This window comes from Carettochelys insculpta, chromosome 13, assembly GCF_033958435.1.
Source record: "Carettochelys insculpta isolate YL-2023 chromosome 13, ASM3395843v1, whole genome shotgun sequence".
In the NCBI taxonomy this organism is placed as follows: domain Eukaryota; kingdom Metazoa; phylum Chordata; order Testudines; family Carettochelyidae; genus Carettochelys; species Carettochelys insculpta.
In genome coordinates this window covers 23,022,397-23,046,377 of record NC_134149.1, presented here as the reverse complement: position 1 = coordinate 23,046,377, position 23,981 = coordinate 23,022,397, and the positions used below count along the sequence as shown (strand labels likewise).

The following is a 23,981-nucleotide window of genomic DNA, read 5'->3' as shown; positions in this document are numbered from 1 at the left end:
CACAACTAAGTTTCTTTTTATTTTGACAAGAGCTAGGTTTTTACAATGTAACGTTTTCTCTTTCCTATTTATTTACTATGTTACCACACTTTATTTTTCTATGTGTCTATTTAATATTTCTAGAAGCTACAACTATATCCTTCCCTGTTCCCTGAGTCTCAGCACAGGATTTGGGACTGGCTGACTAATAGCCCCTTTGTTGTATTCTTTGTAGTTACGACATTCAAGCTATACCCTTCTTAGACTTACTGTTGGCTCCACTGGGATGCACAACTTGGTGCTCTTCCGTGCGTGTGCTATAAGGGAAAAGAAATAAACCAGAACTGATAATAATTACTCTGCTATATATTTACTTGTGTATTTATTTAAATATGTATATATCTTTATGTTTCTCTTTATGTTATATATTAATACGTTTCTATATATTTAATTATGCCAGGTTATTTAGTCTGGTAACGGGCTTCCAGATTTATGGGATATTTTTGCCCGAAAAGACCCCAGCGCAATAAAATAAGACTGCGCTGGCTTCCCTTCGCCTCAGCGTCCCAAACGCTCAATTATGGGTAGTTTTTGGGCCTAAAGGGACTATAATACGACGCCTCCCGAGAGCTGCCTATGTCGGACCCCCCTGGCAAGGGAGCCCCTTTACTGCCCTGCCTCGGGAGGAACTATACAATATTATATTCCTCTTACTTGGGGCACCCGCCCCCTTCAGAGCACTTTTCTCCTTTTTTTAGGAAAATGGCCGGTGATGTTCAACCCTAGGTCCCCCAGCGACCCAAGGGAACAGTTGTTATGCTTTTACTGCCTAGGTGAGGTTCCCCCTGCTGGCCAGGCAGATGGGGCCTCCAAAAATAGCTATAGCCACTACCCTAGGACTTCTTATATGTATACAATTAATAAATATTAATAGGATACCTGCCTCCTATGGCCGCCTCAAGACTTATTAACGACGTCTGAGGCCTAATGTAACCCTGTAGGGATTTACTTAATATGGGTACCCCCTTAATGGGATATCCCTTCTAATTACTCTTCTATTTTAATACTACATGTGGAATCCTAATTGGGGTTCTCCCTTTACCGGGTTATCCCCCTATGCTTCAACCCCCGCTTGGGTGAGCTCTACCCAGCGGGGGGAGCAATCAGTTCTGGTTCCCTTTAGATTAGAACCCCTATCTAATCTTCTATTATGTATGCAAAAGGTAAAGCGGCTAGGTCAGTAGACCGCCTCCTGTGCTTTACAAATGAGAACCCTGGAAACGGGGTTCCACAATTTAAGACGATTAAAACCGTATTATTATTTACTCTACCTTGTGTATAGTAACAACAAGGGATCAGTATTACTAATGCTAACAATATGTAAACCCTAACTCTAGTAAGTTAAGCTAATATCCCTAATGTTTGTGGGGAGTAGTTATTAAATACCTATCCTCTTCCTGATCTGTCAGTCCGGGCGCCGGGCCCGAGGGTCTCCACGGGAACCTAGGAAATGAAGCCCTCACGGCGCGCTTTTTACTGGCAGCCGCGGCAGGCGGATAGTATAGATAGGAAAAAGAAGAGGAGGCCAGGGGAAAAGGCCACCTTGGTTAACAAAAACCCCTGGCTAAAAGCGGCAGCAGCTCCGCCGCCGGCCAGCAGAGGCCGCCGCTTATGCAGCTCCCCAGGCAGGGCACCTGCCGGCACGATCTGCCTGGCGAGCCTGCCTCAGGTAAAATCTGAGGCCTTTAGTGAGTTCAGCTCAGTTCTTCTTCACTGGAGCTCTTCAAAAAGGCTTCTTAGCCGGAGCCCTTCGAAAAGGCTTCTGCGTCCCACTGTGGCTGGGGTGCATAGATTGACACGCGGGTCTGCTTCGGCACTTCTCGAAGAGTCTTCGGCCAAGGCTGAGTCCAGCTCCAAACTCAGTCCTTTTTGCTCTTCTGGGTCCGTTGTCCTCTTCTCCGCTGCTCCCCGACGGACTGGCGAAGCCGGGCTGCGCTCCAGAATTTATAGAGCTGGGGCGGACCTGGTTGAACACTCGCAGGTGTCAGGTCCGCACCTGCGTTGCCCCGGCAACCAGGATGCACGTTCCGTTTACATATTCATGAGCATCATAAATGGTCCAATCCGTGCATCTGAATTCAAACCGATGCTCATGAATAGGCAATTAGCTTATGAATATGCATAGGCAACGGGCAGCCCTAACGGTCACTCCCTATACCTTGCATTTACCTGAGTTATATGGTTACTTAAACACTGTTTTTTGTAAATAAATCATTGTTCACTTTAATTTTATTCCTACACAGATTAGTGGGGAAGACTGTTAAGTCCATAAAAATCCTATCTTTAATTTAAAACTGCTTGACATCTCGAGGCTATCTGGTAAAGGGTAGTGGAAGGCACACACAAACCTCACAGCCCATGGCCAGGGACATGTTCTCTATAGAGGAATTTATAACATGCATTACTTTGCATTCATCCATATTAAAATTCATATGCCAATTTGTTGCTGAATCACCTAATTTTGTGAGATCCTTTTGAAGCTCTTCACAGTCTTTGTTCTTAACTATCTTGAGCAGTTTAGTGTCATCAGCACATTTTGCAACCTCACTGTTTACTCCTTCTCCAAATCATAAATAGACTAAATAGGATTGGTCCCAGTACAGACTCTTGGTGGACGCCAACAGTTATCACTCTCCATTCTGAGAACTGACCATTAATTCCTGCCCTTTGTTTCCTTTCTTAACCAGCTGTATCAGTCCATGAGAGGACCTTCCCTCTTTTCCCATGACAACTTTCTTCTTATACCACAACGTCCAGACAGCAGACCAGCAGGTTCCCTGCCTGCCGTGTCACTGCAGGTTGCTCAGAGCAGTTGCTGCAGGGCCATGTGCATCTATGAGCAGCTTTGAGCTTGAGGGGAGGGGGAAGGGGGTACACAGAGTGCTGCCTGTTCTTCAGAAAGGCAACTCCCATTGGCTGGAAACTGGTCAATGAGAGGTCTGAGATTTTGCTGGGGTGGGGAGGTGCAGCATACAAAGCCTCTGTCCCCCTCTCCCCCAGGTTCACAGCTTGTTCACAGACAAACGGGGCCTCATGGCCAGCTTTTCTGAGCAGCTGCAGGGGTGGGGCTGGCAGGGATCTTGCGGACTAGATCTACTGGCTTGATGGGCTGTATTTTGCCTGGCCCTGCCCTGCCCTGCCCTGCCCTAAAAGATGAAAGAGAAGAGTGATGATATTCATACAGTACTTACTGCTGGCGTATACACTGTAGTAAACATCCTTCTGTTGGCAGAGGCTGGGGAACATTGTGAAGCTGATACCCTAAGTCCTTTTCTCTCCTGTTCCATATGGGAGGTTAATTTAGTTGCCAGTTTAGTGCTACGGAGTGATCAAATAATTGATGCCCGGACCAGCTGATCTGGTAGGATCCAGTATTTTTAAAGCAGGCTGAACTGGACAGTGGGGGTGGTTGATGCAGAAGAACTGCTGTAGAGTACCTCTGAATGACTGATTTGTTTTGGAGAGGGTGAAAAGACAAAATAAATGGTAGTTTTACTCCTATTTTATCTTGTTGGCTAGAAGGCCTTGACCGTGATAGTGGCTCTTACAGGTGATGAGGAGCTATTGACCAATAAACTTATAAGCGTTTTCAAATATGCTTTTCAACATATTATTTGAGACCTCTTTGAGGTCAGATGTGTCGTTTGCTTCTAGAGATTAGAACTCCCCATCTTTCTTTTGTCAAGTTTCTTATAGTGGTTGTATGCTGGTGGTTTTTGAATGTGTGATGTCCCATAATGAAGGGATGAGTAAATACATAACACCTTAATTGCCTGTCTTGATTGGCAAGAGCTCTTTTGAAATGAATTTTGATTATTGTGATGTAAGGAGGAGGGAAAAGATTACATCAGGCTTAAAGACTAGAGCCCTCTGCCAGCTAAAGAATTTTATTTTTTATACTCACTACCCATTTTATGTGATCTCTTTAAAGAGAGACAACTGATTCCTGTTCTTGTTTCCAGAGACTATTAGCTTTCAGGAGCAACCAAGCTTTGTCACTGTTGTTCAGAGGAGGAGGATTAACACTGATGGATAGGATGGGATTGGAAAATCATGGTCACTATTTATTTCATATGAGAAATCTCAACTAATTCTTTTGTGCTTTCAGCGTGTGAAGCAAAATCTCCTTCAATGAGTGACTTCCTTACTGGCCTGGAGAGCTCAGGGTGGTTGCGGCACATTAAAGCTGTAATGGATGCTGGTGTCTTTCTAGCTAAGGTATGACTCTCTCCATAGAAATTTAAAACACACACACACACACACACACACACACACGTTAGTGATAACCTAATTGTCTGTGTGTGTGTTCTTATGACTGTAATAAAGTGATTTCCTACGTTAATTGAAACTATCCAGTATATACTAATGAGCAACTTTGCCTACTACTCATTTGTTCTGATTAATTTTATTTTACTTCAATTTGAATAATTGAAAAAAACACCTCTGTGTCCTGAAGTTACTTAGGTTATGCATTGTTTGCAGTATTTTCTTAACACTTCCACTACTTATTAAAACTGGTGCTTTTCAGGGTTTCATTATGAGTTTGTCGTCTTCTATCACTATATATTACAAAGTGGCATAATTTTAAACTTTTAACACATCCCTCTGTTTCTATGAGCCATTATAAGGAACATAACTTTGCTGCAGATTTATTAAAAGAAGCAAATTTTATGCAGGAAATGGTCCTTCAGTAACTGTGAAGGGAAGGCAAGAAATGATTGGTAGAAATCAATTGCCTTGTATTATTCTCTTGTCTTCTCTGGGCTGCTCCATTGTGAAATCTCCTCTTGATTTTTTTTAAGAGAAGTTATTTTATATTTGTCTTCTGCTACCAGTACAAAGACAGAATAATATGGGAAGAAGCCCTAGTCCACACTGCCACTATCCTTTTGTAATTTACATCCTTAAGATTTCTTCCCCCTTTTCCCCCCAGCCCTCTAATGCCCATAAGAAGTGAGGCAGCAAAAAATACAACTATATATGATATGTCTCTGGATATACATGGGCTGAGTAATTGCATGTTCATATTGCTGAAATCTGCCTTCTCTCTCTCTCTCTGACCCTTCCTTGCTGTTTCTACCATGTCTCTTTATTTGTTCTGTAATGTCTGTTGGTAACTGTTAAAGATAAAGCAGAAGTTGCAAGATGAAGGGATTGTGTTTAGCTGTCACAAACAGAAAGCTGTTACATTGTATTCTGTTTTACTCTCTTCTCTGCAGGCAGTGAAAGAAGAAAAAGCTAGTGTCTTAGTCCACTGCTCAGATGGCTGGGACCGTACAGCCCAGGTCTGTTCTCTGGCTAGCATCCTCTTAGACCCTTTTTATAGAACATTTAAAGGACTCATGGTAAGAACAGAAATAATTTGGGTTTTAAAAATAACTTATGCTTTGTAGCTTTACAAAGTAGTTTGGAATGTAAATAAACCCTGATTAAACACTTTAGATCGCTTTCAGCAGCAGGCTTTTTAGATTCAGTAAGTGACCTATAGAAGCTAACTTATTTATGTTTAAATTATAGTTGCTTTGAATAGCTTGTGTACAGAAAGCTAGCACATGATTTATTATTCAAATCTCTATAGCCTTGCATAGCCAAAATGGAACCTCCTAATGAGGCATCTTGGCAAGATGTGCATGAGTATAGGACATCAATATTTATAAAGAGGATGGGATGGAAGGTTGTTGTTTTAAGGCCCATTACAGTTGGGGTAAAATTCACCCTGTGTGGAGGCCATCATGAAGCCCATGCGTCACTGATTTAAAGCCCACTGCTCAGTGTTCACTTTCACTGGTTTGCTTTTAACAAATTAGTTACCTGGATTTTTTTTGCTAAATTGACAGTGTAAAATGTACCTTAACATGATGTGCTTCATCTTTGCCCACATTCATTTGTTACAAACCCATTAGGGATGGGCTGTTGCTTATTAGCTCCTTGAAGCGAAACAGAAAGAAATACAAAACTCTGAGACTTTTTGTCTTCTTGACAGAGGCAACTGCACTGCATCATGAATTGAAGATTGTCCTCTCAGGCCAATTGCTAACTTGTTTTGCTGCTAAATTTTACTGCAACATGCCTTTATTTATATGATGGTGTCTTGGTCAAGGCTAGGGATCCTGGCTGCTATGCTACAACAAATAATAATTGTGAAGTTTCTGTTGGAACCTGTGATCTCAGCATGGTCAGCTTGGTAGTGTGTATGATATTGCAATGACAGTGGGACCTGATCCTGATCCAGGGCCACTAGGTGCTAACATAATAAGAGAGAATGTTTTTCTTTTTGGAACATCCAGTGTACCTTAAGAATCATAAAATGATTGTTCCTAGGTGAATATAATGGCTTTGGGATCTTCCAGTTATTAAAACAAACAGTTAACGTATTCACCAAAGAAATACTGCCTATAAATTTAGGGATCTCTTTTGTTCTTTAAATCCTTGGATGATGACTTTGGAGCTATGTAATAGAGTCTGAAAAGATAAGTCTTTACGGCACCAATTTATTTACTCAGTGCATCACTGTAAGAGTCTTTCCTAAAATGCTGTCATACCTTTTCTTTGACAAGGGTTTTGTGCAGTTCATACCTATGTAAAATTGAAACATCTCAAATAAACCAAGATATCCAGCTACTTTTAAAGCCAGAAACTTTGGCCAACACTATTTTGATAGAATGCTCTTTGCATTCCCATGTGTGTTCTTAAAAAAAATAAATAAAATTCGCTAAATTCTAATTTTCTGCACTGTGTATCAGAAAATTTTGGCGTTTGTTTGGAATGAAGTGGCTGTGTAGTGGAATAAACAGTGATGGTTTTAGCATGCACCTCAAGAAGAAATGTCCAGATGTCTGATCTGTGGGGTTATGTTGTGAAGGGGTTACTGGAGTAGTAATATTTACTGAAATTAATTCTTATATTAATAAAGCAGAATCAGTAGCAATGTGGCCATACAGAGATTCTCACAGGATTATTATGATTGAGAATAACATATTACCCCAACAATAGTGTAATATTGATGATGGAGCATAGTTCTGATTCCATAAAGCATCTTATTTTCATTAACATTTTGTGAATAAGTATAAAGGGTATGACTGATATTATCCACTAAGCCTAGCTGTAAGAAATCTGTAGTATTAATACATCATTTCACTTTTTTCAAGCTGTTTAATAGTTTTTCATTTACTTTCTCTCTTTGAAACTGAAGGTTCTAATAGAAAAGGAATGGATTGCAATGGGCCACAAGTTCTCTCACAGGTAAGAGCAGATTATATTCAGTATTAACAATAGTAGGGTTGAAGGTAAAATGTCACATATATATGTTTGCTTTTTTTCCGCTGGAATCCATGGAAATTCATCAACCCTTGGCTTTTGTGTACGTTTTTGTCTTATTCTTCCATTGATTTACAAAAGGTTGAGCAAATTATTTAACCTTCATGCTCTCATTTCCCCATCTGTACAATGGACTGATATTACATTAATTCTTGGTGTGAAGCACTCACATTTTGGAGGGGTTCTTTACAAATGAGACCCTTCTATTTGACCAGGGTTGAGGGCAGATCCCAACAAATACTTAGAGTATGTGCAGCTTTAACTTCCCTCCATAAATACTAAACAATTTAAGATTCTGTGGGCTTATCAAAATGTAACTGATAGTCCATTTACACTCTATAATAATGAAACAAATGGAAAATAAAGAGAATTACTTGGTCCAGACTAACACTAGGAAGAAAATCTGATTATTCTGTAACATTAAGTGGGTGAGAACTGAGGCTTTGTATTGAACTGAATTTTATTTAATGATTGTATCAGTATGAAAATAATTCTTTTACATTGTAGTCAAATATTTTTTTCTTGGACTGGAACACAATGGGGAAAAAATGTAGAGATCCACATAATGTTGCCTTAGAAGAACATATCTGAAAGTTAACTGCAATGCAAACAAATTCCACAGTTACTCCCTTTGTGCGAAGGACTGTTCTTCATCAACTGCTTGCTCATGTTGGTTCCAATTAGGCGTGTGCCTCCTGCATGCACAGTCTTCACAAAGTATTTCCCCCAGCAGCATCTGTAGGGTGTCTGTGGAGATCCCAAGAGTGATGCAGAGATAACAGTACATACATTTCAAAGCCAGCCCTTCCCTCCCACCCCCACTGCTCATTTCTTTCTTACCACCTGTGATAGTCTTGGAGGTTTCTGTCTCTTTCCTTGAGCAAGCATTTTCTCCCCTTTCTCCCCATAGTGTTACCTGTAGTCTAAACAGGTAGTTTCTTTGTTAACAACAAGAAGTCCTGTGGTACCTTAGACTACAGAAATTTTGGAGCATAAGCTTTCGTGGGTAAAGTCCTGCTTCGTCAGATGCAGTTTCTTTGTTAATAATTAGTTAGCCATTCGTGTTAATAGCTAGGTCTTAATGGGGAGCATGTTTGTTTCTCTTCCTCTTCCCTGGGGTTAGGGCATGTGTCTGACTCATAGGTTTAAGCTCTGTGTCTGCCACAAGAAGTTTTGTGCCAACAGGAGACACTCCTTCCTCCTCCACAGCTCCTATTTAAAGTATCTTGGGGAGGCACTCCTTAAACACACAAGTTTAAGATTTGTGAGGATTTTTGCACAAGACCATGGAGGAACAAGACAGTAGAGACATAAGCAGATACTCCTGGGGTGCTCTCTTAACCCCCAACTAGTGCAGCCTGCTCTGGCAATGAAGCAGACCTCGATGCGTAGTGCACCTCCATTGATACGGGGCTCTCTACCAGCGCAGAAGGAGACCTCGATGAAAGCTCAGTGCCAAAGATGACAGCACCAGCAGCATGGCACCTATTCCACTCTCCAGTGCCATGAAAATTCGGAAACAATCTAGACGGAGCAAGTCACTGACTGCCAAGGCAGCCAAGCTGAAATGGGTGTGTTCCCATGCTGGGGCACCCACCTGCTGACCAGGATGAGATGGCCCTGTTGGCTCTAACCCTGTAAATGGGACCATCAAGTCCAGTACTGCTGGGGTTTCCCACTGGGGACAGCCAGATATGGGATGTAGATATGCTATCTGTTCCTGAGACTTACAGTGCAGCCAGGGATTTAATAGCGTTGATGTCCAGCTAATCTGTATCCCCAAAAGCTTCTCTGGTGCAGCAGCCAGGTCCATCACTGGGTCCAGGGCCACTGGCACCAAAAGGAAACCCAGCAGTGATGAGTTGGTCACTGTTGTCTTATTGCTGCACCTCCTGGCATCATTCCAGAGGGCAATCTCCATGATGCCAGTCTTCCAGAGACCTAATCCCAAAACAGCAGTCAGAAAGGCTGTCACCAACAGCTCCCCCATGGTCATTGTGCTCCAGCTAAACATCTGGTTCTGAGCTGTTGTCATATAGATCCTGGAGGTCCCTGCACTGCTTCTCCCAGCACCGCAAAGACAGCCAGGCCTCGGTAATGATGTGGCCTCCGCAGTGGCAAAGCCCTCTGGAATGGCCTATATGTATCCTGTAGGCATATCATTAGGCTCAAGGCATGGGTTTCAAGTCATTTTTATAGCATTCAACAGAAAGGGGACTATGTCGGCATCCCTAGTCAGAGACCCTGACTGGAGCGAAGATTGTGCCTTCATGCCAGCCCCAAGGCACAAGTCCCAGATGAGGTCAGCGGCATCAAGCTGTATTTTCCCTGGCTCCGGCAGAGGCTCTGACCCTGTCTCCAAAGCCAGGGGCTCTTGTCCCCTTTAGCACTGACTTGGTGGAGCCCCTGGACGCTGGCCCTGCACATCCTGGTACAGGAACTGCATACTGCCCCAGCACTGGATGTGGCACCAGGGATCAGGAAGTGGCAAAAGTGCAGGCTGTGCAGTTGGCTACAGAGTGCAGATGGCCTTGGCTTGATGGCCCCCCTCCTTGTCATCCACATTTCTACACCCTATGGATAATAACGGCCATCAGAAATTCCTTAGAAGGGTGGCCAGTAACCTGGCTGTGCAAGTAGAGGAGGTGGTGGAGGATGTTAATCCCATGGTGGACCTCTTGACCACAAAGACCCCTTCCAGAGCGGCACTGCCATTCACAAAAACAATCTCCTCCATGACAAAGTCCCTGTGGCAGACTCCAGCTTCCATCTCTCCCACTACAAAGGGTGTGGAAAGGAAGTTCTTCATCCCCTCAAGGGGCTACAAATACAGATTGACCCACCTGCAGCTGGGCGCTTTGGTAACACATATGGCCAATGCTAAAGAGCGGCAGGGTCAGCAAGGGCCTGCTCCAAAGTTGAAAGAGGCCAACAAACTGGACCTGCTGGTCAGGAAAGCGTGCTCAACTGGGAGTCTTCGGTTAAAGATTGCCAACCAGAAAGCACTCTTTAGTCACTATGATAATATCTTGGCCTCTTTTAAGGAACTTCTTCCTTCAGAATCCCATACTAAGTGTGAGGCCCTTATGCAGGAAGGCAAGATGATCTCCTGCGCTGTTGCAAGCCACACTAAATGCAGCTGACTTGTCAGGATGCACAATGGTGACAGGCATCACAATGCATTGCTTCTTGTGGCTCCAGGTCTCTGAGATACTCCCAGAGGTTCAGCAAACAATCCAAGATCTGCTCTTCGATGGGTCAGGTTTGTTTGTGGAACAGACCACCTCCAGGTTTCATAGCCTTAAGGATACCTGAGCAACAGTGAAGCCTTTGGGCCTCCACACCCCAGCCACCCAGAGAAAGCATTTCAAACCTCCATCACCTCCACTCTATCCTCCTCAACAGAGGCAGGACTTTTCTTTCTGGGGCAATCGCTGGAATTGCAGGAGGCCTCCAAGCTCCTTTTTAATTATAATAGTAATAATAATTAAGGACACGTCTCTTCCTACCAGTCCCAGAACACCAGGCAGAACTTTTGAAGGTGCACTTGAGGATGACACTCCTCCAGTCTTTTTCCCAGATCCATTTCCCAGGTTTGGGCACCATTTATCCCAGTTTTACCATGCTTGGACCTAGATCACTATAAACAAGTGGGTCTTGGACACAGTGGAATAGGGGTATGCCCTCCAGTTCCTGTCTACCCTATCTTCCCACCCTTTTCCCTATGTCCCTCTTCAGAGACCTCTCTCACATGCAGCTCCTTCAACAGGATGTACTTTTGCTCCTTCATCTGGGAGCAATAGAAAAGGTCCCTCGAGAGTTCCAGTATACGGGGTTTTATTCTCACTATTTTCTTATTCCCAAGCCCAAGCAGGGGTTTCAGCCTGTCCTAGACCTGCAAGAATTAAACAGGTACCTGAAAAAGCTGAAGTTCTGCATGCTCTCCTTACCAACCTTTATTCACTCTTTGGATCTGGGCAACTGGTACGCTGTCCTCAATTTGAAGGATGTGTATCCATAATACTTCAAAACAGACAGTTCCTTGGCACTAGGATTGAGCCATCCTTTGGCCTGTCAGTGGTGCCTTCAGTGTTCAAAAAATGCCTGGCAGCCATAGCTGCTTTTCTCCATCACAGGGGTGTCCAGGTTTACCACTGTTTGGACGAAAGGCTGATAAAGTGATCCTCCAGATCAGTGATAAAACAGCAGTTGTTCCTGGTGCGATGGAGCTTCCAGCAATTGTACCTAATATTCAGTGTGGAAAAATCCACCCTGGCTTCAGGGGATAGACTTGATGGGAGCCCATCTAGACTCAGAGAATAGACTTCATTGGAGCCCATCTAGGCTTGATCCACCAGGGCATCTCTCCCCAGCCAGAGATTCCTCAACATGTCTCATCTGATCCTCGACCTTTTGCACTTCCCAAGCACTATGGTGAGGACGTAAACTGTGACGTGTGGGGATTCCTTTCCACTTCCTGTACCCCTGGCTTGTCAATGTTGCGTCACAGATACATTGGACCTAGGCTGGGGAGCTCACTTGGATGAACTCAGGATGCAGGGTCTGATTGTTGCTCACCCTCCAGCTCCACATCAGTGTTCAGGAGCTGCAGGCAGTTCGCTTGACATGCTGAACATTTTGGAAGCAGTTGATGGGCAACTGTGGTTTGGTCCAGATGGACAATACCAGAGCAATGTTGTATATAAACAGACAAGGTGGTGTTTGCTCCTCTCCCCTGTGTCAAGAAGACATTAAGTGGTGGGAGTTCTGCATATGGAATCAAATACATGTGGAAGCCTCCTGTGTGACGGGTTCACAGAATGTGCTAGCAGACATCCTCATTCGTTCATTCTGCGCTCACGACTGTTCCCTCTATCCAGATATAGTCCAGTTGCTCTTCTGCAGGTGGGGCTTTCTCCGAACGGACCACTTTGGGACTCATCAGAACGAGAAGTGCTAGACCATTTGCTCCTTTTGCATCCTCAGTCCAGGCTCATTGGCAGATGCTGTACACCTTTCCTCCATTCCCGCTTATCCACAAGATCCTACACAAAATAGGTCAGGACAAAGTTTGAATGATCCTGATGGTACCTGCCTAGCCCAGGCAGCTTTGGTTCACAATCATGCTAAACATGTCAGTGGTTACACCCTACCTCTGCCTTTGGTTCCAGACCTGCTAACTCAGGACCACTCATACCTCCAACATCCTTATCTTCAGTGCCTCCACATTGCAGCATGGCTGCTCTGTGGTTAAGTCCTGTGAAGCGCCAGTGCCCTGAGGATGTTCACAATGTTTCGAAAGAAGCCCTTTACACACGTGACTTAGGCTGCCAAATAAAAAAAGTTGTTCTATCTGGGATCAACAGAAAAACATTCAGCCTAAGTAGGCCCCAATACCCCTTATTCTGGATTACCTGCTGTACTTGAAGCAGCAAAGCCTGTCAGTGCCTTCCTTAAGGGTTCATCTGGCAGCGATTTTGGCTTTCCAACTAGGGTAGGAAGGCCAGTTGGTTTTTTGGAAGTTAGCTGGTGACCTGTTTTCTAAAAGGGATGGACAGGCTCTGCCTGCAAGTCAGGGACCCAGTCCTGCAATGGGTCCACTCCACTTGAGCACCTGCTTCTTCAATTGCATTCCTTGTTCTTGTCCCTGTCCAGGACATTTGCAAGCAACTTCCTAATCCTCTGTGGATACTTTCACAACTCATTGTGCAATTCATGAACAGGCCAGGGACGAAGCCACCTTTGGCATGGTGGCGTTACAGACAGCTGATCAGTGAACTCTGACCCCTCCGATAGCTGCCTGGGAATTACTAATTGGAACTGACATGAGGAAACGCTCAAAGAAGAAATGGTTACTTACTTATTTGTAACTGTTCTTCAAGATGTGCTGCTTATGTCCATTCCAAGATCAACCCACCTCCCCTCTGTCAGAGTAGTTGTGCCAAGAAGGAACTGAGTGGGGAGAGGATCGGCTGTGGTATATATGCACTGTTGTCTTGGTGCCATTCTAGGGGTCTCCACAGCTAACCCATGGATGCTGCTGAGGGGAAAAGTTTTTCGATGGCATGCACACACCTAATTGGAATGGACATGAGCAATTCATCTCAAAGAACAACCGTTATAAAGGTAAGAAACTGGGTTTTTTTCACCTCTTTGGTTTTTCTAAAGCCAGAAACCAATGCCTGTAAAGGAAGGGCCACATAAAATGTAAATAACTTTCTGTATGCTTTTTCAAGTTTTGAAGAAAGAGTGAACAATATTTTTTGTCATTTTGTCCAAATGCACACACAGTAAGGGAAGCCTGTCTGAAGCTGTTCCTCCTTGAGATCGATACAAGATTCCTCCGATACTGAGAGAAGGGGTGCAGCTAAGCCTCGGACACCTGGCCAGTCTCTGTTAGTGTGCTGCTGACCCCAGACTGCACCTGCATCTCTTGGGTCACCAGTACTGGAGGCCCTGTTTGTCTGCTCTAGAGATGAGCCAAGCAAACTGAGACATGAGTTATCCATATTTACAGTACAGACTTGTTTGTCAAGATCCTTCCAGTTTCCTGGTATCAGGTTCCAAGATATGACGTGATACCCATTACATTGGTGGACTGTTGCCCTCAGTACCAAGTGCCTCAGTCCTGTGCGCCCCAGAACCTTCCAACCTCAGGAGCTGGCACTGATGTGGAAAGTAGTGTAGCAGCACCTAAGCCAGACATGATACATAGTGACTTACTGGGGTCACCTCACCTTGAGAGAGAGTAAATCGTAAGGTCATATGGTAGTCGGAGTTTCTCTTATTGTTGAATATTGTGGGATGCAACCTTGTAGCTTGCTTTCTTACTCTCCAGGTGTGGCCATCTGGATGGTGACCCAAAGGAAGTGTCTCCAGTCTTCACTCAGTTCACTGAATGTGTCTGGCAGCTTATGCAGCAGTTTCCCTGTGCATTTGAATTCAATGAGCGGTTTCTTCTTGAAATCCATGATCATGTCTACTCCTGCCAGTTTGGCAACTTCCTTGGGACTTGCCATAGGGAACGAGAGGATCTGAAGTGAGTTGGCAGTTCATGGGGCAAAGGTCTGGAAGTCTCTAAACTCTCTTAAAATTTAATTGGAAAGGTAATCATAGGTTAAGGGATAAATTCTCTTGATTCTTGCATATACTCTGCCATATGAAAGACTTAATCTCATGTATAGAGAGGACCATCACCCCAAAACTCTGTTTTAAATAGCAACTCCACAAAAATTTGCAACTGTTTTATTCAATTTTATTCCTCTTCCCTGTACTCCATCCATTGTCTAATTTAAATTATCAGCTCCCCATGGCTTGCACAGTTGTTCATGTCTTTGTAAAGCACGCAAATTGCAATGTAGAAAAGAAAATCCCTATGTAGCTCTACTCAAATCCTGAACAGTGCAGCTAGAATTATATTAACTCTGTTTGTAAATGTTAATGATTAGACTTAATTGTAATTGACAGGATCTTTGAGAAGACTCACTCCTTGTGGCCTTTCCTAATACAGAAGAAGCAGGAGTTCAGGAATCCTCTGTATAAGGGGTTCACCGCGTACAAGGATCTTAAGCCAAACACTCTGCCTTTCAGTTTCCAGTAAGTCACTTATTGGAGGAGGACCTTTTTCACAGGAATGGAAGTGGTAACTAAAATACCTTGTCTTGTGTCCTTGGGTGAATCACTTGACCTCTTTGCGCCTCCATTTCCTCATCTCTAAAATGAGGATAACAATGCTTTGCAAATAGTAAAGCAGTTTGAAACTGACAGGTAACTACTAAATAAGTGCAAGCACTATTATTTTAAGTAGTATTTACTCTTCAACTATTCTCCTCCCTGAATAGTACCAAAGAGGAAGCCATGCTAGTCTATACACTATCAAAACAAAAAAGCAGTCAAGTAGCACTTTAAAGACTAGCAAAATGGTTTATTAGGTGAGCTTTCGTGGGACAGACCCACTTCTTCAGACTGAGACAGATTCTTCTGGTCTGGCCTAAACTAGTGGAATATATCTTCTTTAACAGGAGGAATTGCCCCATCACACCCAACAAAATACAACAGGTGGTTTAATTCCTTTGCTTTCTGTTTTTGAGGTTTTGGTGTGGAATGTATAACCGCTTTGATAAAGGGATGCATCCAAAGCAATGTGTGTTGGACCATCTCCTCAACTGCATGAGCCAGAAGATGAAGTTGGAGGACAATGCAATGGAACTGGAAAATGTAAGTACTGCACATGATCATGGACACAGCTGCATGGTGATATTAGCAAATTTACCTGACACTAGAACAGTGGAGCCATGTATCGCTAGATGACTGATGCAAATCCAGCCAAGGTTGCAATCTCAGCACTAGTTTCACGATATCTAGGTAATCTGTTTACTTAGTGTTCACAATCTTATTACAGTTAATTCTCTGGCAAAATAGGGACCAAAGGGTAAATAGATCACATTCTCTTCCTCACAGAGTTGCAACCCCAAAACAGGGTTGAAGTACCTGGGAAAAGCGAGCACTGTAGCTGTATGGGCTATGCAACTCCAGAAGTACAAAACAGTTAAATCTCTAGTATAGTTAATCCCTCTATTTTCACCAGAATCAACAACAAAACATTCTAAATATAGATGTTTTCTTAAATCTGATCAACTTTTATGGAGAAAAATGAGGATGCAAATTCCCCAGGTAGCAAAAATTGTGTAGATCCACTATTTAAAATCAATAGCTTTGTACATAGAATCATAGAACTGGAAGCAACCTTGAGAGGTCTTCAAGTCCATTCCTGTGCACTCATGGCAGGAACAAGAACCATCTAGGCCATTCCTGACCAGTATTTGTCTACCTGCTCTTAAAAATATCCAATGACGGAGATTCCACAACCCCTTAAGCAATTTATTCCAGTGATTAACTAGCCTGACTGTTAAGAAGTTTTTCCTAATGTCCAATTTAAACCTTCTTTGCTGCAATTTAAGCCCATTGTTTCTTTTTCCTAGCACCAGAGATTAAAGAGAATAATTTTTCTCCCTCTTCCTTGTAGAAAGCTTTTGGGTACTTGAAAACTGTTATGTCTCCTCTGTCTTCTCTTTTACAGACTAAACAAACTCAGTTCCTTCAATCTTCCCTCATAGGTCATGTTTTCTAGACCTTTAATCATTTCTGTTCCTGTCTTCTGGACTTTCTCCAGTTTGTTCACATCTTTATTGAAATGTGGTACCCAGAACTGGACACAATACTCCAGGGGAGGTCTAATTGGTGCAGAGAAGAGGAGAAAAATTACTTCTCATGTCCTCCTTACAACATTCCTGTTAACACATCCAAGAACGTTTGCTGTTTTTTGCAGCAGTAACACACTGAGTCAGTGTCTACACTAGCCAAAAATTTCGAAATGGCCGTGCAAATGGCCATTTCGAAGTTTACTAATGAAGCGCTGAAATACATATTCAGCGCCTCATTCGTATGCGGGCAGCTGCAACGCTTCGAAATTGATGCGGCTCGCCGCCGCGTGGCTTGTCCAGACGGGGCTCCTTTTCAAAAGGACCCTGGCTACTTCGAAGTCCCCTTATTCCCATCTGCTGTTAGGAATAAGGGGACTTCGAAGTAGCCGGGGTCCTTTCGAAAAGGAGCCCCGTCTGGACAAGCCAAGCAGCAGTGAGCCGCGTCAATTTCGAAGCGCCCGCAGCTGCCCGCATACGAATGAAGCGCTGAATATGTATTTCAGCGCTTCATTAGTAAACTTCAAAATGGCCATTTGCATGGCCATTTCGAAGTTTTTGGCTAGTGTAGACACGGCCTGAGAGTAGGTCTACACAGCAAAGTTATTTTGAAGTAGCAGCTGTTATTTCAAAGTAACTACCCTTGCATCTACACAACACTTATTTTAAAATAGGTAAACCTCACTCTGGCTATGTGTACACTAGCCCAAAACTTTGAAATGGCCATGCAAATGGCCATTTCAGAGTTTACTAATGAAATGCTGAAATACATATTCAGTGCCTCATTAGAATACCAGCAGCCACAGCACTCCGAAATTGATGCGGTTCGTCCAGATGGGGCTTCTTTTAGAAAAGACCCCACCATCTTCGAAATCCCCTTATTCCCATCTGCTGTTAGGAATAAGGGGATTTCGAAGCTGGTGGGTTCCTTTTAAAAAGGAGCCCCATCTGGATGAGCTGCGCGGTGGCGAGCCGCGTCAATTTCCAAATGCTGTGGCTGCCGGCATTCTAATGAGGCGCTGAATAAGTATTTCAGCGTTTCATTAGTAAACTTCGAAATGGCCATTTGCATGGCCATTTCAAAGTTTTGGGCTAGTGTAGAGACAGCCTCTATGAGGAATGGTGCCTGTTTGATTTCCTTTTTGCCTGTGCTGCTAGGCATCTAAAAATACCAAATGAGAAGGTGTTTGGGTCCTCGACTACATTAGTGTGACTAACGACAATAGTAGATTTGCTAGCACAAACACATTTGTTCTATGAAAAGCCTTGTTTCTGGTATTCTTATAAATGCTATGTTGCAGGTAGATTATACATAAGGTATTATAGTGCTTTCTGCAAAAGAGGCTTTGACCTAGGAGATGCAGAGCTCAGGACTGGTAAACGAGAGAATATTTTCAAGACGATTAACATTTGGTCAGATAATACTGGGATGTCAGGGAGTCTGAGCTTTTGTTCACCTTTTTCACTCATTCCTTTCTACTGATATAGAAGCTGCCCTTCCTAGATGGTTCCCTGCCAGATGAAGTTTGCTCCTTATCTAAAATTATAAATGCCTCAGTTGAGTCTTCCAAAACACCAATGCTGAACACCCCCCAAGATTACGAAAGTGAACCACCCACTCTGTTAACCAATGGAGCCGTAGTGGAGGAAGTTGTCGTCATGCCTGATCAGGACCAAAAGAGCAAAGAGGACCTTGCTAGTCACCATGACCTTGCTGACGTTAACAGAACCCTGGAAGTTATAGAATCGGTCACTAAGAAAGAAACATTGCAGCACCAGTGATTAGCTGTCATTGTGTACTCTGTGAGAGCCATGTAAAAGTGGCAGTAAGGTATGCAAAAATCTGTGCCCTGTGAAGGCACAGCCACCTCGACAGTGTACATTCAACTGTTAGTGTGTGTGGAGGGGCTGTTCTCTGTGTGAACAATTTAGAGAAAGGACTTTACTTTCACTTTGGGTTACATCACCACAGATCAAAAGATGAATGTGCATGCAGAGCTGCCCAGAAAGCTATTATGACTGAAGTATAAACCTCATTTTCCAGTGAAAATGTGGTCTCTCCTGCTAGGGTTTAAAGATGATTTCCATTACTGGAATTTCTGAGTTTAAAGATGCTTTTGATCATTTTGACATTAGGGGTTAAAAGCCACACAATACTTATAACTGGAGTGGGAGAGATGTGATTTATGTTTTGGCAATGAAAGAATGTAAATGCCATTTTGGTTCACCTTAATATGTGGATATGCTAAAAAGGCTTTTCCTAGCTGTTTAATGATGCTGCGCATGGAATCCTACACTGTGTGGCAGAGGTTGATTAATTATTTTTGTTTCCTATGCACATTTGTAAGGAACTGTGCCTTTTTATATTGAGACCATCTTTAATGTCCAACCATGGCAATGTAATTTTTATTATTTGTTATAACCTGTTGTATGTGATTATTTTGTGGTTTGTTTTTAAAACTCTTTTTGTATGTGTCACTGCTGCCAGCCTCCCTAGGATCTCAGATGGTCACCTGAACTACTAGCATTGTGTGTTTTTTTGTTTTTTTTTTCTTTTAAACTCTAACATGTCTCAGGATATTTTATCTCAATTTAAAGTTCTTGAGCCACACAAAAACACACTGTTGCTGTCCTGTTTGTGGAGCATATAAACCTGAAGGTGAAACTGACTGCAGTCTGTCTTTAGAGTTCAAACTGATCAGTGTGTGGAGTGGGGAAGTAAAACTATGTAAATGGTAGAAATGAAACTGGCTAACTTGTGTTGCTCTCACTATCTCAGTTGATTTTCTTGCCCAAACTGCCTATTGTGGGTCTGGTGACACATATATGTAATACAAAATGTTAAGATGGAAAATGTTTAGTGTTTCAAGAGACAATGAGGGCAAGCCTTTTAAGTCTTTTTTTTTTCCTTTATTTCTCCATGTGAGGATTTTTTTGATTTTTAAAGTAAGCTGTTTTTAGTCGCACTTAAAAATAAAAATCTTTGTTTTCAGGGTATATGGGAGGTAATTGCATAGTACCCAGATGATTTAAACACTGTAACAAGCACATCAAATATAGAATTCTGGTGGTGAAAAGATCTGATAGGGACAAAAAGCTCCTATTCTTTTACACGTATTTAAATTATGATGTATACCAGAAATATTGTATTGTTTAAATGAGTATGCATTTAATATCTTGGTATTAGTTGAACACTTTTTTAAATGCATTCATCTTGTGGGAATTAATCCTACATCTTAACAAAAGAAAATCCACTCTTGACTCCCTTTGTCTTTAATCAGAAAAGGGCTCTGCCTAACTCCTAAAATCCAAACTAGCCTATATGCTAACCAATTTTTCTTTTTCATGTTTACCACACTAACATCATTGTCTCAGGTTAAAAGGAGACATCCTTAATCCTAGTCTCTTGGTCCAGAATTCTAAATGTGTGCATCGTTCAAAATACTACTTCGGATTTCCACAGCAAACTGTATTTAAGGAAAATTTCTTTTCCCTCTGTTTCTCCGCAACACTTTTCATAGGCGATCAATTTCACACTGGCGCTTTCTGCTGTGTGAGCCATTCTGTAAAGGACCAGTATGTACAGATTTGCTTTCCTTTCTAGACAGGAGCAGAGATGTATTAAAGCCTACATAAGCCTTCCTGAAATTGAGTACTTTCAAAATTGCAAATGAGGCCAATATTCACTTTACAGGACCAATTTAAACTTCAACACTCTTCTGTGTGATCTTTTAATGAAAAATGGTGTACAATGTGATATGTTTTTTAAAACAATTTCCACTGACTACTGTTGGATTTGGATATAACATTAATCTTCGTACAGAAACATTTTGTGAAATGTTTTATAAAGTCTTCATACAGTACCTTATAAACCACCCATAGTGTTTTTTAAAAAAAAGATACATTATGACCTCTATTACTTATAACTAGAAGAATCTGATGTTTTGATGTCTCTTCAAATCCCTTGTGTGCTTGGTTTGATTATAAGTATGTGCATGCAGCACTGGTTGGATTAGTCTGCACGCTGTTAGTGTTCTTGATGTTTACTCTTATTTTTTTCAGTAATGTAACTGTGCATGGCTGTGAAACTTCAAAATGTAGAACTCCATTTAAAAGGGAAACTGTATTACAGCAAAGTTTGTCGTAAAGTGTGTGTCTGTATAATTAGACTGTATCAGAAATAATTTCTACTAATGCTAGTGCTAATCGGAGTGCTGTAAAGTAGTAGCCATGAGAACGATACCATAGTTTCTTGGGATATCATAACACTGTTGGACTGTCTCAAGACCTGCTAGTTAGAAGCTTTCCATTCAGGAAATTAAAAGCAGTATAAAGCACTGCAGCTTTTCCTCTGGATTCTTACCAACTAGCACTGACTTCCTACTTAGTGTGGCTTCCAGAATGGTTGCAGAAGCCTGTGTTGTGATTATAATGTGTGCCAGCTGATAAGGTGTTGAGTGACTTGATTATATGGCCACTACTAGTGTAACAGGAAATCCAAAAAACTGTTACTGAGCAGTTGTTTTAAACACATCTTACATTAGTTTTTCTTGTATAACTTATTTATCCAGAGCCAGTGGCCTTCATGTGATTGAGTCAAGACTACTTTTACCGGGAGTGATAAACAACAGTATTACATGCCTTTTCCATTCTGACTTTTGTGACTAGAAAACATGCTGTTTCGTGTGGGTGGTTTCTTGTTTGTGTAAATGTCTGCTTTCTTTACTAGAGGTTTTTTGTGTTTGAATTAGAAATCTAACAGTTGCACATCTGTATGTAGTGTCTCTTCACATCCTACAGACTGATCGTGTTACAATGTGTGTGGGTATCTGGTTGTAAAACGTATTGTTCCAAAGAAAGCTGTTGCTGTTACTGTTGATACTCTAACATGCTTTAGAGGTTAAGGTGGAAGAGGTGCAATATGGCTTTATTTTTTTCACATTCTTCAGAATATTTTAATGAGCTTCATAATGTTGGAATTTTAAGTTTTATCTTGCAGTTGTAATAGAATTAGTGTGCTCTCTACATTGCTTGGAAGGAAAAAGGGAATGTTTAATTAGGTTCCAGATGCTGTAGTGATAGTTGTGCCTTCTTTGGGTAAAGGAAACATAGTTTATACACTGTTTCCGGTGGCATTGTCTGGTACAGCATATTTCTGCTGTTAGTGAGTTTTCTATCCATAAAAACAGGTGAAACCAGTCTTCTAGTGGGAAGAAGCAAATAGGAGTGCATGCTAGTTTTGCTCACCAGTCCTGGGTAGGGAAAGAGATTGCTGGTAGTAATAGCTAGGCATTTTTTGTGGGGGGGAGAGATTAATTTTCAGGGGTCCAATTCCACAAGGTACAGAGTACCTCCTGGACATGTGTGCTACATTCATTTCCTATTGAAATCCATCGGGAGTTGAGTTTAGCGCTTTGTAGGATCATGACCTGTGTAATTAAATTGCCTTTTGTGGATTTACACTGACACTAGGTTCTGGATAAAGTTCCACTTTGGACCCAAACCTCTGAGATGCTTAGCACTTCCAGGTCACACTGAGCTTACTGAGCATTGGGCACTTTGCTCCTTGTGAGATCAGACCCTTAAAGAACATGCCAGATTGTTTGCTTGTGCTCATATCAGTATTGTTGAAGTTCACGTTCAGGTGCAGTTGTCTTCCATATATGTTGCAGTGCTGGTGACTTATGCAATAAAGAAATTAATGAATAAACCTGGTTCTTGGAGCTCTTCAATAAGAAATATCTGAGGATGACCATTCCAGTGGGGCAGGAAGCAAAAGTACTTTTTTCCTATTTTTAATTTCTCCCTTGCACCCCCAGTTTGCAGTGAGTGACTAGCATCTTAATGTGGAAATAACTAATGTATATTGTGAATTGGAAGCTGATTATTCTTTGTTCTCTTCCCATCACATGCAGGCACGTTCTCTCTCTGGGTTCCTGTAGGGGAAGCTTTCTCTGAGTGTACTTGTTTTGCTTTAATTGAAATACTTTATACATCACTTGATTAATATAATTAAGCAAATTCTCACAGCAGGCTGTGTTAAAATCTTGTAGCATTTCTGGTACACAGCTCAGTGCCACTGCTGTCTATGTGATTTGTTAGATTAAGTATTAAAGCTACATGTGCTGCTGCATCCATTGGTATCTTTGAACTGTAAAAGCAATGCAAGAAGACTCTTATAATGTTTTGGCCTATGTCTTCTCTCATAGCATTCATTCATATCCATCTGTATTACTATAGCGGTGTACTAATGTTATGCTTTGGAGTCATCTGTGAACAGAGCACAACAAATACTTTTTTCTTATATTAGCCGTGAGCTAGTTATTGTAGGAACTCATCTAAAATTCTGTCTGGTAATGGGCTCAAGATTGTAAATGTTTTTTTGCTGTTTCTTTGTCAGTTGCTATTTTGTCTTTAATGTATTTCTTGAGAGACAGTTGTATAAGATATATATATATATATATATATGATTGAAGCCTATGTGCTTTTTCCCCAAATCTGCCTGTGTATAATCCAGTTTAGTTGATGCACTGCTAAAAACATTTTGTACAATGTCTAGAGGAGCATGTTGTCCTTTTCTCAAAATGAATTTTGTTGGCTCCTGACACTTCATTTGTATTACATTTTTATTTGTATTTACTACAAAAATAAAATTGAAGTCTTTGCATTTTTAAGGGAAGGTTTGTGTGGTGTTTCTCTCCTTTCTTGTGAATGCCTATTGGGGGTTGAAATTTAAAATCTTAAAATAAATCAAGGCTGCTAGAAATCACAAAAATTACATTAACTAGAATAGTGACAGAGAGAGAGCCATGTTAGTCTCTAATCTACCAAAACAAAAAAGCAGTCTGAAGAAGTGGGTCTGTCCCATGGAAGCTCATCACCTAATAAATTATTTTGTTAGTCTTTACAGTGCTACATGGCTGCTTTTTTGTTTTTATTAACTAGAATGTTTTTCTTCCTTGTGCCCCTCATGCTGACCGGTATCTCACTCCTCAAGTAGTCCCTGCTTGCTTTCATGCTTTTACTGGCAAAGTAAGGTACTGCTTATTATTTATAGAGGCCCCAGTTTGATCCTTCGTGAATGATATTAATGAAGCACAATTCCCTATCACAATACATGCTGTCCATATTTTCATCCTATATCAGAGTGTGAGAAGGAAATCACTTCAGTGATTTCTTTTCCTCCATCAGCAACCTTCCCTGGACACACATGATTCCCTAGAAAAATGGCATTTGCATGACTTTCAGTAGATTCTTAGTAGCAGTTCTCTAAACTGTCATTTCCCTTGAGCTCATTGTAAAACAAGTCTCTTTTGAAAATGTCATACTTCTATTTGAAGCACTAAATCGGGGGTCAGCAACCCTGATATGTGTGCCAATAGAAGCACCTGAGGTGGGAGTTCAGCCCCACCGCATCTCGCCCAT

The 23,981-nt window shown here is 41.9% G+C and overlaps 1 protein-coding gene across 3 annotated transcripts in view; it reads left to right on the top strand.

Moving 5' to 3' along the window:
• Positions 1-23,223, top strand: part of MTMR8 (myotubularin related protein 8) — a 42,621-nt gene extending 19,398 nt beyond the window's left edge. For 2 of the 3 annotated variants that reach the window (XM_075008234.1, XM_075008236.1), the window contains 7 exons: positions 4,148-4,257; positions 5,259-5,384; positions 7,232-7,281; positions 14,195-14,395; positions 14,824-14,952; positions 15,447-15,573; positions 18,045-23,223. In XM_075008234.1, the coding sequence (XP_074864335.1) occupies positions 4,148-4,257; positions 5,259-5,384; positions 7,232-7,281; positions 14,195-14,395; positions 14,824-14,952; positions 15,447-15,573; positions 18,045-18,338 (1,037 nt within the window). In that variant the 3' untranslated portion in view covers positions 18,339-23,223. The remainder of the gene's footprint in view (positions 1-4,147; positions 4,258-5,258; positions 5,385-7,231; positions 7,282-14,194; positions 14,396-14,823; positions 14,953-15,446; positions 15,574-18,044) is intronic. The other variant, XM_075008235.1, reaches the window with a different exon arrangement.
• The last annotated feature ends 758 nt before the right edge of the window (positions 23,224-23,981 follow it).